The sequence below is a fragment of the Lathyrus oleraceus genome, chromosome 1 (genome assembly GCF_024323335.1).
Source record: "Lathyrus oleraceus cultivar Zhongwan6 chromosome 1, CAAS_Psat_ZW6_1.0, whole genome shotgun sequence".
Classification (NCBI taxonomy): domain Eukaryota; kingdom Viridiplantae; phylum Streptophyta; class Magnoliopsida; order Fabales; family Fabaceae; genus Lathyrus; species Lathyrus oleraceus.
In genome coordinates, this window is record NC_066579.1 from 147,767,631 (window position 1) to 147,781,145 (window position 13,515).

The 13,515-nt window shown below is 31.4% G+C and overlaps 1 protein-coding gene across 1 annotated transcript; it reads left to right on the plus strand.

Annotated features, from left to right (window-relative positions):
• Positions 1-1,409: 1,409 nt before the first annotated feature.
• LOC127123010 (cytochrome P450 82A3) lies at positions 1,410-3,378 on the plus strand. Its single transcript, XM_051053279.1, has 3 exons — positions 1,410-2,001; positions 2,294-2,649; positions 2,749-3,378. The coding sequence occupies exons 1-3, from the start codon at positions 1,413-1,415 to the stop codon at positions 3,376-3,378; spliced, it is 1,575 nt and encodes a 524-aa protein (XP_050909236.1). The 5' UTR covers positions 1,410-1,412.
• Positions 3,379-13,515: the final 10,137 nt, after the last annotated feature.

The following is a 13,515-nucleotide window of genomic DNA, read 5'->3' on the forward strand; positions in this document are numbered from 1 at the left end:
AGATCAAATGTCGAATGAATCGAAAAACTATGTTTGTAGTCCGGATATTCTAACCTTGATTGTTTGCTTTTAGAAATCTCTTTAAACTAATCTCCTTTTTGTCAATAATTCCTTAATCGAATCTCTTCCAGTTTTAGTTTTGGTGACCAAGTTCTTATAGGTTCGGTTTTGATCTGTGGTTTGCTATTATGTAGTATGCAAAATGTTAGTCACATCGTCAATATCAAGAAATTAGTGAAAATTATTTTTTATTTTTATTTTATTTTAAAATATTCAAATAATAAATATTATATATTTAAAAAGAAGCAAAAATAAAAAATTATATTTTTTTCTTATTTTAAAATTATTTAAATGATAAATTATTTTATTTAATTAAAAACCAAAAATAAATATATAAAATGGGGATTATAAAATTGTCAAAAACATTAATTTTATATCCAATTTTTTAAAATTTGTTTCTTTATTATTTATTATTACTTTATTGTTTTTTTAAATAACCTAGTAATAGTATAGATATATTTAAAGCAAAAAAAAAATCTAATAAAAAGAACTAAAAATAAAAGAGATAATAAACTGAAAGGGCAAAAGCGACCATGGATCATATTCTTCCATCCTTCCCTCTCTTTCAATTAAAACAAGTGTAATATAATATATGAAATTAAGAAAAAATCATATTACTTACCACCATTTTTACTTTATTATATTAAATTCATATTAGTTATCATATTTTTACTTTCTCCTTCTTCTTTGTCTATTTGAGACTAGTAATTTCATTCACTTTTCTTTGGAAAGTTGTAATGGAACTCAAATTACTCATTTTTAATCTATTTGAGTGTTAGATTTTTAATCTAATGAAATTACTATTCCCAAACTCACAAAAGAAGAAGCAAAAATAGGAGAAAGTAATTTGTACAATATAAGAAATTAAAAATGATGATAACTAATATAATTTATTCTAAAATAACATTGACATTTAATTTTTATGAATAACAATATAAGAAATATTTTTGACAACCATGATTAGGTTACATAATCCAAATTTCATAGTATATTTAAATTTGAATTGATAGGTTATTTGATTCTCTTTAGCATATATAAAACCATCAACTTCACAAAGATAACATTTTTTCCTATGCTCAATTTTTAAATTACATTCTGTTTGGTTTTCTCTTCTTCACTTGTCTTTTTTCATTGTTTCTTTCATACACTTATCTGTCACTGCCGAATGCACAAAATTTTCAAACCTTAAAACAATCATAATTTATTTTAATTATAGAACATCTCTTTCTTTTTTGTCCATTTTATGTGTCACTTGTTTTAATCTAGTCTAATATAGTCACTATTCAAAAACTTAGAATTAGTATAAAAAAACTCCAAACAACTTCATACCCTAAACTTCAACTATAGCCAAAATGGATTTTGTTCTAAGTTTTCAAAATATCACAACAATAGTATTTCTCTCTCTACTATTCATACTTTCTTTTTTCCATTTTCGTCCTTCCAAAGTTCTTAATAAGGGAAAAGAACCTCCCATGGCTTCAGGTGCATGGCCTATACTAGGTCATCTCTTAGTATTAGCTAGTTCTAAAACTCCACACAAAACCTTAGGCACCATGGCTAACAAATATGGACCCTTATTCACCATAAAACTTGGTACAAAACATGCTTTGGTTCTAAGCAATTGGGAAATGGCAAAAGAATGTTACACCATAAACGACGTCGTTGTTTCGTCTCGTTCGAAACTCGTTGCGATTGAACATATAGCTTATAATCAAGCTAGTTTTGGCTTTGCGCCGTATGGTCCTTATTGGCGCGAAATGCGTAAAATTGTTAGTATGTTTCTTTCGAATCGGCGAATGGAACAACTAAGTCATGTTCGAGTTACAGAAGTTAAAACTTCAATTAAAGAGCTTTTTCATGTTTGGTCTAGCACAAAAAATGATTCTGGATACTTGTTGGTGGAAATGAAGCAATGGTTCACCAAGTTGATATTCAATATAGGTATTTGATATCATTTTAAGTTTTTCATTTTAATATAGGTTTAGTTAAATTTTAATCTCTATGTCATCGTTTTTTTTTTACTTTACTTCCCAAAATAATTATATTGTATACATATTAATAGCACTGACACGTGTGTCACTGTTAGTATCCGAAAACGAACACTTGCGATTATATTTTATTTATTCATTTTTTATAAATTATCATCGGTGTTGACGTATAAGTGTCGGTATCGTGTTTTTGGCGTTCGTGATTTATATATACTAATATATCTAATAAATTGTTGAATATGTAGTTTTCCAAACTATGGCTGGGAAGAGATATTTTGGTGACACAGCAGTGGTAGAAGAGAAAGAGGCACAAAAAGTTGTAGAAGCTTTGAGGAAATTCATGCATATGTTAGGAGTATGTACAATGGCTGATGCTATTCCAATTCTAAGATGGATGAAATTAGGAGTGAAAGCAATGAAAGAAACTGCCAAAGAATTAGACATAGTTTTAGATGATTGGTTAGTGGAACATCATAAGATGAAGTGTTTGGTTGAAAAGGTTGAAAGTGACCAAGATTTTATGGACATGATGATTTCAGTGCTTGATGGTGCCACAATCAATGGGTTTGATGCTGATACCATAAACAAAGCAACAACATTGGTAATGTTATGTTTTATTAAAAAAAAAGACTAATGTTATAACCTTGTTTGCTAGAATTTTTTTTTCTTTTTAGAGGATATTTATTTAATTTATATGCAGGCATTAATATTGGGAGCAACTGATACAAGCACAGTTACCCTAACATGGGTAATTTGTTTATTGTTGAAAAATCCTATTGCATTAAAAAAAGTGAAAGAAGAACTCAACATTCAAATTGGAGAAGAAAGATTCATAAATGAATCAGATATAAAGAATTTGGTATATCTTCAAGCAATAGTCAAAGAGACGCTAAGGTTATATCCTCCCGGTCCTCTCTCTGCGCCTCGCGAGTTCACAGAAGATTGTATTTTAGGTGGTTATCATATAAAAAAAGGAACCCGATTAATCACCAACCTTTGGAAAATTCACACTGATCCAAGTATTTGGCCAGATCCGTTGGAGTTTAGACCCGAACGATTTCTTACTACTCATAAAGATGTTGATGTTAAGGGTCAAGATTTTGAGTTGTTGCCATTTGGGAGTGGTAGAAGGATATGTCCAGGAATATCTTTTGGCCTTCATATGATTCATTTAACTTTGGCTAATTTTTTACACTCATTTGAAATCTCAAATGGATCTAGTGAACCTGTTGATATGAGTGAAGTTCTAGGAATGACCAATGAAAAAGCTACACCACTTGAGATTAAGGTTAAACCATATTTTTCTACTAAGTATTATGAAACATTGTGATCAAATGATTATCTCATTATGCTCTATAGTTTATAATTTGTATAGATTTTCTCAAGTGACTTGAAATTTCAAAAACGTATACAATATTAATGTATGTTGGATTAAGATTGAAAGCCTTAAACTTTATAAACTCTATAAGTTTACTTCAAAATTAAACTTTATATTAGAAAGGTCAAATATTTATATATTTTTGAGTTGCAAACAGTTTGAATGTATAAAATCTCATGCTACGGTAGGATATCTTGTAAAATAATAAGCAAGCGATTTAAAAAAATTTAACGCTCCAAATTAATATTTTTTAAAGTTAATTGTCCTAATTGGTAGAAGTTTAAATGTTTAGACATCAATTTTAAACATTTGGTATGCTTATTAATATTATTGAAAGGAGTATAAATGCTTATGAAAGTTATTATGTTTTATATGTTGATATTTTTTTAATTAATTTAGAAGTGAAGATCACATCTTTCAATCTATTTCTTTTATTATTTAAAATTATACATTCAGAAGATATCTTTTGTAGCATGTTATGAGACATACATTTGTTTTATTTCAACACTTGAATTCATCATATGAATACGTGTAATTTTATTATTCAAACTTATTGAATGAGTTTGGATTGCCATTGTCTATTTGAATTTATCATAAGAGTATCTGTTGTCATTCTAATTTGTACGAGTTCTTTTATTTTTATCTTTTTAAATTCTTTTTTTTATTGGAGATTATGGTTTTAAATTGCGGTTGCAGCTGCGGATGCGGTTGTGGATGTTGCAGTTGCGGTCAATACGATCACTCAATTGTGCATTACGGCCGTTAAAGCATAAAATTATTTTATACACACATTTAATATAAAAAATATATAAAATTATTGTAATTATTTATGTTTCTTGTATTTATAATTGTGTATTAGTTTTAATTCACTTTTGAACTATTGTATCGTATTTATGTATAATTTAAGTTGTATGGTAAGTTTAATCAAACATAAGCATATAATATATGTTATAATTTATTTAAAATAAAAAGGACTATAGACAAAAATATATTAATATCTTATATTGCAATCTTGATGGTGAAAAATAGCATCACTTTGTCACATAAAGATGTCCACTGCAAAAAAAAATGATGATACTCCTAATTAGTATCTTTAAATTGCATCTAATATTAAGACTTTTCACACATAGAGTTAACTAAATAAAAATTCAAATGTTTAAAAATATAACTTACATGTCTCTTTCTACCACATAGTGGAATGGCGTGAAGGAGCATAATTTGTATTTTCACTCTGACTATCATCTTGTGTAGCTCCTTGTCTAAAGACATAACCAAAAAAATCACCACTTGATTGTTGATGATAAGGATTATGATAATTCATTGATTGTTGGTAGTACACAGGAGCTTGATCTCTAGGATATTGATTATAAGAGTTGAAATATGATATTGGTAAACAGGTGGATAAGATTGTTGACTACTTTGTGATGAGTCACCAATCCCAAAACCACTAAAAATATGAGCAATACTAGAAGAGGAAGAATCTTCAAGTGAAACATTTTGCTTCCTTTTCCCCTTTCTTCTAGATTGTGACACATTTCCTCTTGTCTAAATTAGTAAGTTGTTAGAGAGATCCATATCAGTCAAGTTCCTATAACGCCTATAATTTGATGGTGTTTCATGATATGGATCAAGTTCATCATCTTCTCCTTCATCATCACCACCTCCACTTCCACCTTCACATTCACCTTCATTATCCACTTCACTACCATCCTCATCACCCTTATCACCCTTATTACTGTTTGGTGGACTTAAACCACCGCCACTTTCATTAGTTTCACTATTATCATCAATATTTTCATCATTTGTATCAACTATCGGCAACCATTTTGTATTTTAAACTCCATCCAATAATGAATTTTCCTCTCTTCTATCCAATGAGATAACAAATCTTCTTGAAATATATAGTCAAGATTTATCGGATCAATATTTGCTTCTATCTCTTCCTGACTCTTCCTTAATTTATCCCTCATTCTCAACTTCATATTGTAATGTGTGAAGACAAGCTTATGCAATTTTTTGTACTTCAATCTGTTTCTTGTCTTTGTGTGGATATAGCTAAATGTACTCCAATTTCTCTCACAGTTTGTGGCAGAGGGTGTTTGACTAACAACTTTCATAGTCAAACATTGAAGTTCAGGAGCACATGAACCATGGGATTTCCACCATTGAGCTTTTCAAAGAAGAAAAAAAGAACATTATTGATTATATTAAAAAAATAAAGTATATTTATAAAAAAAATATTAAAAATTTTGTATTTTACCTGCATCCATTTTAGACCAAGATTTTTGAGCTAGAAGCGTACCAAAAGTTTCACTCTTTTCTCTAAAAAGTGTTAGCTAGGTAATATAACAAAACATATAAGTACATAAAAAAATTTCTTAATAAATAATTTATCAAATGAAAATATGATACCCATTACTTACTTGGTTTAAAGCTTTGATTTGATCATCCATGTTTCTTTCTATCTTCATGATTACATTAATTGTTCCATTAAATATTTCTTTATATACAACTTTTTCATGTTCAATTCCATATTGAAATTGCGGATTAAGAAAATAACCTTGAAGTAAAAATCAGTTATTAAGGATATGATATTATAAATTTAAATTTCATGACAAAATTAAAATTGTAGAATATATTCATATACCAGCAAAATGAAAATCAGAATGCATGAATTTCCAACGCTTGTCAATGATATCATTATATATGGAATGATAACGAGAATTTTGTTGAATTTCTTATTTTGTTCGATTAATGGCTTCATATATGAAACCCATTGTTGGTTTCTCATCACCATCAACTAGTCTCAAAACTTTTACAATTGGCTCAAATACTTTCAATATATCATTAGTCTTACTCCAAAAGTCCCTACTCATAACAATTTTCCTTGCTTTATATCCCGATCCTTTCTTTTCTTTACCATATTTTGTTATTCTAAATTCTTCAGAATTAAACATATTTTCAAGACCTTCCTTTTGTCTCACAATTGCTTGAAGTTGTAGAAATTATGTTGTAAATCAGGTAACACCAGGACGAACAATATCTCTACCACCTATATATTTTTTCATGAGACTCACAATATATGTGTGGTTATAGATGAAGGTTGTGACCATTTTTGTTTCACTTAATAAATTATGTATGCTTTTATTTTTTCCTATATCCTCCAAGCAAAGATCTAAACAATGAGTTACACAAGAAGATTAGTATAAATGTGGCCTCTTCTCCATAAGATTTTGACCAGCTGCTTTTAATGCGGCTTCATTGTTTGTTACCACTTGAACTACATACTTTTCACCCACTTCTTCCACAACTTTAACCAATAATTGAAAGTAGTAGTCAGTGTTTCTACTATCAACATCAGAAGCATCAATAAATTTCCAAAATACATTACCTTTATGATAATATACCAAGAAATTCATCATATGAGTATGGTTGATACTGTTTGTCCAACCATCACACATTATTGTTGCTCCTCTTTCTTGCCAAAAATTTTTAATACCATTTATCCACTCCAATATTTCCTTATATTCAAATTCTAAGTAAACATTTAGAATTTCATAAGGAATTGGGCATTTGGTTTTTCCCACTTCAGAAGCAGTAGAAATCAAATTATGCAACCAAGGAGAGTTAGATAAATTCATAGGCAAACACTCGTAAATTATAAATTTACTTACAGCCTCTCCAAGTCTTCAAAAATCCTTTACTAGCTCTTGGTTACTTCGTACTTTGCCTCCTAACAAGATCAATATTAGTAGATCTCATTGAAAAAGAGATGTCTTCTGGCCTTTCAGCTCCACTAACACTGACACGAGAGCTTTCACCATGTTCATACGCATTTTCAGAAGCTCTTGTTTCTCGTTTGAATTGTTGCATATTTTCCCATTCTCGGTGTGGTATAAGGATTTCTTGTGTTACATATCTCAATTAATCATTAATAAGTGTATTCACATCTTCATCTGCATCTTCATCATCTCCTCTTAAACGTTCTTCAAATTCTTCTTTTCTTCTCTTAGAATCATTTCTCTTCGTTTTTTAATCAAGTAAAAGTTTCATCATATTTTCTCTAACCATAGTTGTTACTCTACCACAAGCCACGACTTGTCCTTTCATGTGTGCTATATGTTGCTTCAGTCTTGTAATGTCACCTTTTATTACTACATTACAAAGTTTGCAACGAACATTATTGTAATTTCTGGGTTCTGGTGTTCCAAAATACCATCCAATATCCTCACTTGGAGCACCATCCAAACCTTTTGTAAAAAATTGTTCTCGTGGAGACATTATTCAATAATACCTATTAATTGAATATATAAATAATTAGTTATAAATATAAATTTAAATGAAATATAATATTCTCTTTAAAATTTAATTAATTAATTTAAATAAATAAAAAGTGTTTGTCAAAAAAATAAAATATTTATTTTAAGTATTGGATGAATAAAATTTAATAATTAACTTTTTTTATATTTACATAATTAACTACCAGACACAAAATTATAAATTCTTAAAAAAATTAAAATTATTCAAGCATCACAAAATCACAAACTTTGGTTAAAATTTATTCCCTCTATAAATTCTCTTCCATTTATTCACTAATACAATTTAAATTTTTAACTAATAAAATTTATTCCCTCTATAAATTCCCTCTCATTTATTCACTAAAATTTATTCTCTCTAGTTTCCCTCTATAAATTCCCTCCCACTCATTCACTAAAATTTTAAATAAAAAATAAAAAATACAAGTGATAAACGAACACAATGATATTGTGTCAATAAAATAAAATAAATAACACAATGATAAAGTTTACTACTCCACTCTCTCACTCCACCAATACTTTGCCAAGTGTCCCACACAATACAACACCATGATAAAGTAATTTTTTTCTATTTCTCTCTCACAGTCTCACTCTTGTAACAGAAATGGAAAAAACCAGTCACCACAAATCTACTACAATAGATGAAATTGAGTGAAGAATATACTAAAAGGAAATCTACCACAAATCTACTATAATGAGAAACTACTACAAAGAATGTGAGTGAAGTGAGAGAGTGGGGTAGAGTTCAGAGTTCAAACCTTAAAATGGATGAAATTGGAGAAGAAATTGTGAGTTTTTCCTGTTCTGCTTCATAAAATGACCCCAAGAGAGAAGAAGATGAACATGAAGTCTTGAAGGTATGAATTAGTGAATATAAAATTATTGAAGCAAATACAATATAAATAAAACTTCTTCTTGCATTTGGAATTTTAATGGAGTAGATAGAATGACATAAAGCAACTAGTTTTTGTATTTGGAATCTTGATGCAGAAGAAAATTTGACATAAAGGTAAGATTCCTACTTTCTAGATTCATTTCCTGCATAAAAGATTCTGATTCTTTTGTTTTGTTTTTAAATCAAAATTGAATTATGTATAAGAATCATGTGTTGCATCCTGTTGCAGTAGAAACACGGTTCTGATGCGGTAATTAATGTTATATTGTGGCAAAGTTGCGTGTGATTTCCATTCACATCACAATTGCGGTCTGTTGCCGATGCGTTGTAGGTCGCAACCACAATATTGCGGCCGCATCAAGTGATGCGGTATGCAATTTCAAACCATGTGGTATACTATTTCTCTTTAAGTTTTTTAGATCTTTTAGCTCATTTAGCTCATACAAAATGTTCTGCAATTTATCAAGTATATCACTTAAGTCTCTAGACAAAAAATTCCCACGCTTAGAAAGTGTAGTTGCTTTAGATAACTTATAATATTTTTTGTATACGAGAATTCTGTTATTTAAATTATTTTTAAAAAATTTCACCAATAGTTTTGGGATTGTTTATTTTATACATAAACTATTTTTGAATGTTTCCTTCATAATTTTTAGATGACTCAAACTCTTAATTGTGTTAGGGTTGGTTGAAAATATACATGTTGATACTTTATGATGGAGTATGATTGTCGGTGAAGATAATGAAATCTTATGTATTATTTTCAATCAAAGTGGAGATTGTTGGAGTTGGTTAAAAATATACATGTTGAAGAAGTCCCACATCGCTTGGTTTTGTGAATGAAGAGAGAGTCAAAGGCTATATATAGGATACAAGTTCTTTAAAGTCTCACATAGCTTAGTTTTGTGAATGAATATGGAGTCCAAATCTATATATAGGATTCAAGTTCTTCATTCCAAGATGCACCAGTCAAAAACATTTTAAACTTGTATATGCCTTTTTTATATTTTTCTCTTATACTCTTGGTTTAGAGTGTTGCGAGGGGTAGTTAAATATTTGCTTTGGAGAGTGTGGGTGTATTGAGGTCTTGGGGTGGTTGAGGACAGTCTATGTGTTGTAACAATTTTCACATAATGTTATTCTCTAGTTGTCATTTGACAACAGTTGTGTTTTTTCTCCGATTTTAGAGTTTCCACGTTAATCTCTTATGTTGTTATTGTGTTTCTCTTTTTTTCTCTATGCTTTGTTTATTTTTTTCCCCGACAATTGATATCAGAGTCTGGTTCGACTTTATAGGAGAACGGAAGTTGGATCCGATGTTGGATCCTGTTATAGGATGTGGAGGACTCATACCGGGGGAAGGGGATGTTTGGGTGCAAGTGTGAGTGGTTAAAGTTCCACATTATCTATAAATGGGTGGAATGTTGGATTTATAAGAGAGAGAGAACATATTTACCTAACACATTAAGGTTTTGAGTTAAGATGTGGCGTCTCCATCTCTTGTGGTCCTGGTGCATTAGTCTCGTTGGTGCTCCCGACTCTCCTAGACTCCCCAATAGTGGTATCAGAGCTTTTGGTCCGATATGAGGATAAATGTTCTTAGTATGCTTTGTGCTTGCAGTTTTGTATGATCTTCCACATCATAAGAGAAGGGTAGTGTTGTGAAAGAGTTATTGAGTTGCAGTAAAAAAATTGTTGTGCAGTTTGGGCTAGAGAAAATTGATGGTAGATTTTTATATTTGTGGAAAGTTCAAGTAAAAAATGTGTTGATACAATCAAAATTACACAAGGTGCAAGATTATATCGGTGGTTGAAGAGCTTCCTGCCAACAAGGAAGTTGCACCATAATGTTTCAACCTCATTTTTGATATGTGAAATTTTTTGAAGTGGTTTAACTTCAAGTGAATTATACTCTTCTTTAGGTGGAGTATGATAGTTTTTTAAAACTATGATTGTCTATGAAAACAATGTGAAATCCTTGGAGTGGTTTAACTTCAAGTGAAATTTATTCTTCATTATAAAATATATGATTGTCGGTGATGACAATGTGAAATTCTTGAAGTGGTTTACCTTCAAGTGAGATATATTCTTCATAAGAGAGTATGATAGTTTTTAAAACTATGATTGGCGGTGAAGACAATGTAAAATTCTTGGAGTGGTTTAGCTTCAAGCGAAATTTATTATTCATGATAAAATATATGATTGTCGGTGATGGCAATGTGAAATTCTTGAAATGGTTTATCTTCAAGTGAAATATATTCTTCATGAGAGAGTATGGTAGTTTTTAAAACTATGATTGTCGGTGAAGACAATGTGAAAATTCTTGGAGTGGTGTAGCTTCAAGTGGTTATACTTTTTATGACGAAGTATGATTGTCGGTGAAAACAATGAATGTTTATGTATTATTTTCAATCAAGGTGAAGATTGTTGGGGTTGGTTGAAAATGTTGGTGTAAGCCCTAGAGGCCAATACTTTTGGTACTTGTATCGAATTATTTATTAATAATAAAAGGTGTTTTCTTTATTATGTTTGTTTAATAAAGTCCCTAGAATAACTAGTCCGTTTAATGTATCAAGTATGACTTAATCATGAGATCATATTAAACATAAGGACATTATTCTTAAAGTATCCATAGTCGAGCTTTATTGTGAAGTGGGATAACATTAAAGCATTAAGACTATTATGTATATAGACTGATGATCACATCTCATGGATCATGGATAAGGAGTTATCAAGTCTTAAACATAGGTATGAATATTAAGAGTAATATTTATACTGGATTTACCCGCTATGAGAATACTATATAGAATGTTATGCAAAGTGTCATAAGTTATTCTCATGGTGATAATGGTGTATACCACCCTTCGACCTGAAACCACTATGGACCCTAGATGTAAAGTCGAATGCTTTATTGCTGATCAAACATTGTCCGTAACTGGATAACCATAAAGACAGTTGATGGGTACTCCACGAAGCATGCTGAGGGACATGAGTGACCTAGATGGAATTTGCCCATCCCGCGTAATAGGATAAATGTCTATGGGCCCAATATTGAACTGGACAAGGATGACACGGTCTATGCCTTGTGTTCAATATATACATAAGGGCAAAAGGGTAATTGTACATATAAGTATTATCACAGAAGGATTTGTCATATCACATGACATTTTCATGTCTTGGGTAGCAGTGATGTGTTGCTAGATACCGCTCACTGTTTATTATGTTAAATACGTGATTTAATATAATTGATAATGTCGCGAAAACCTACAGGGTCACGCACAAAGGACGGATTGATGAGAGATAGAGTAACTAAGGAACACCGTAAGGTACGGTTCACTTAAGTGAATTGTAGAACATCGTAAGGTACGGTGTACTTAAGTAGAATACGAAATATGGTAAGGTACCATACGCTTAAGTGATTTTGGGCATATTATAAGATATGGGCCACATACACTTAAGTGGGCTTTTTAGCTTATAGCCCACACAAGTGGTTCTATAAATAGAACCCTTGTGCAGAAGCATTAATGGCGGTTGCATTTTCGTTCTCTCTCTCTCTCTCTCTCTCTCTCTCTCTCTCTCTCTCTCTCTCTCTCTCTCTCTCTCTCTCTCTCTCTCTACTCAAAGCCTTCATTCGTAGCAGCTAACACTGAGATTGAAGGAATCCGTTCGTGTGGACTGAGTAGAGGCGTTGTCATCGTTCAACGTTCGTGATCGCTCCGTAGATCTGCATCAAAGGTTTCAATCGTCACAAGAGGTAACCATTCTATCACTGATCATGCCCATTCGTAAGGATCACTAAAGGAGAAAATTTTAAATTTCGCTGCGTGTTGGATCGCCCTTCTCCTTCAGTGGTATCAGAGCCACTTACGAAACCATGCATCAGATAGCTGTTTATTTTCTGTATTAATATGATTAAAAGACATAATGAATCAATTAATTAAACGAGTAATTAAATTTGGCATCATGTGTGTACGATTTGGATGATTGATGTTGACTATGCTTCGGAACCGACATTAGTATGGTGAAGCAGCGATACATCGATCGTCCATAGGTTACGCAATTGGGATCGATCAAGTTATATATATGATATAAGTAATCCTAATGTAAAATACGGTATATATGATATACTATTTCTGTTTCGTTCATTCAAACACTTAATGATTGTTTTCCTTTGAGCGATCAATGGTCATTTGCTTCGGAATCCGACATTAGTATGGTGGAGCAATGACATGTTGATCAATCATACTGAATCAACAATCGAGGTGTGTTTGACGGTTTGAAATTGGCGCATTAGGGTTAGTGAAGGAACAAGGGTTGTGCTGTCAAAGAGCTGTGAATTGAGGGCTTCTTGGACCACATTTATTGACTGTTTTAAAAGCGCCGATTTTGACCGCGTGACGTTCGTCATAGGCCTGTGACGACCGTCACAAGCTGGTTGTGATGGTCGTAACATGCTTTGTGACGGTCGTCACATTCACAGATCCAGAATTCTATGCGTTTCTGTTATTTTGGCCGCGTGAAGCTCGTCATGGGCCTGTGACGATCGTAACAAGCTGGACGCGACGGACGTAACATGCTTTGTGACGGTCGTCACATTCACAGAGTCATAATTCTCGGAGTTCCCGCTGACCGGGCAGCGGACCCCCGGTTAGCTCTGCGTAGTGTGATCGATCGCCGAAATTTAATTTGGTTTTAATTAATTAAAAGAATTAAAATTAATAATAATAATAATAATGTGTTTATTATTATTGTCTTGTGGTGATCAGTTATGGCCTTAGTTTTCCTTTATTTTGTTTTGGGTTTTAAAATACAACCTGCGTGTCGTGCCTCTCCTTTTAATCTCTTAATGTAACTTATTTTCTCATCTCAATCCCTCGT

What these genes read in the sequence shown, in the direction of transcription:
- LOC127123010 (XM_051053279.1), top strand. Translation starts at nt 1,413, where the DNA reads ATGGATTTTGTTCTAAGTTTTCAAAATATCACAACAATAGTATTTCTC. An exon ending in CAAGTTGATATTCAATATAG is followed by an intron (nt 2,002 to 2,293) that starts GTATTTGATATC and finishes TTGAATATGTAG; the next exon opens with TTTTCCAAACTATGGCTGGG. An exon ending in TAAACAAAGCAACAACATTG is followed by an intron (nt 2,650 to 2,748) that starts GTAATGTTATGT and finishes ATTTATATGCAG; the next exon opens with GCATTAATATTGGGAGCAAC.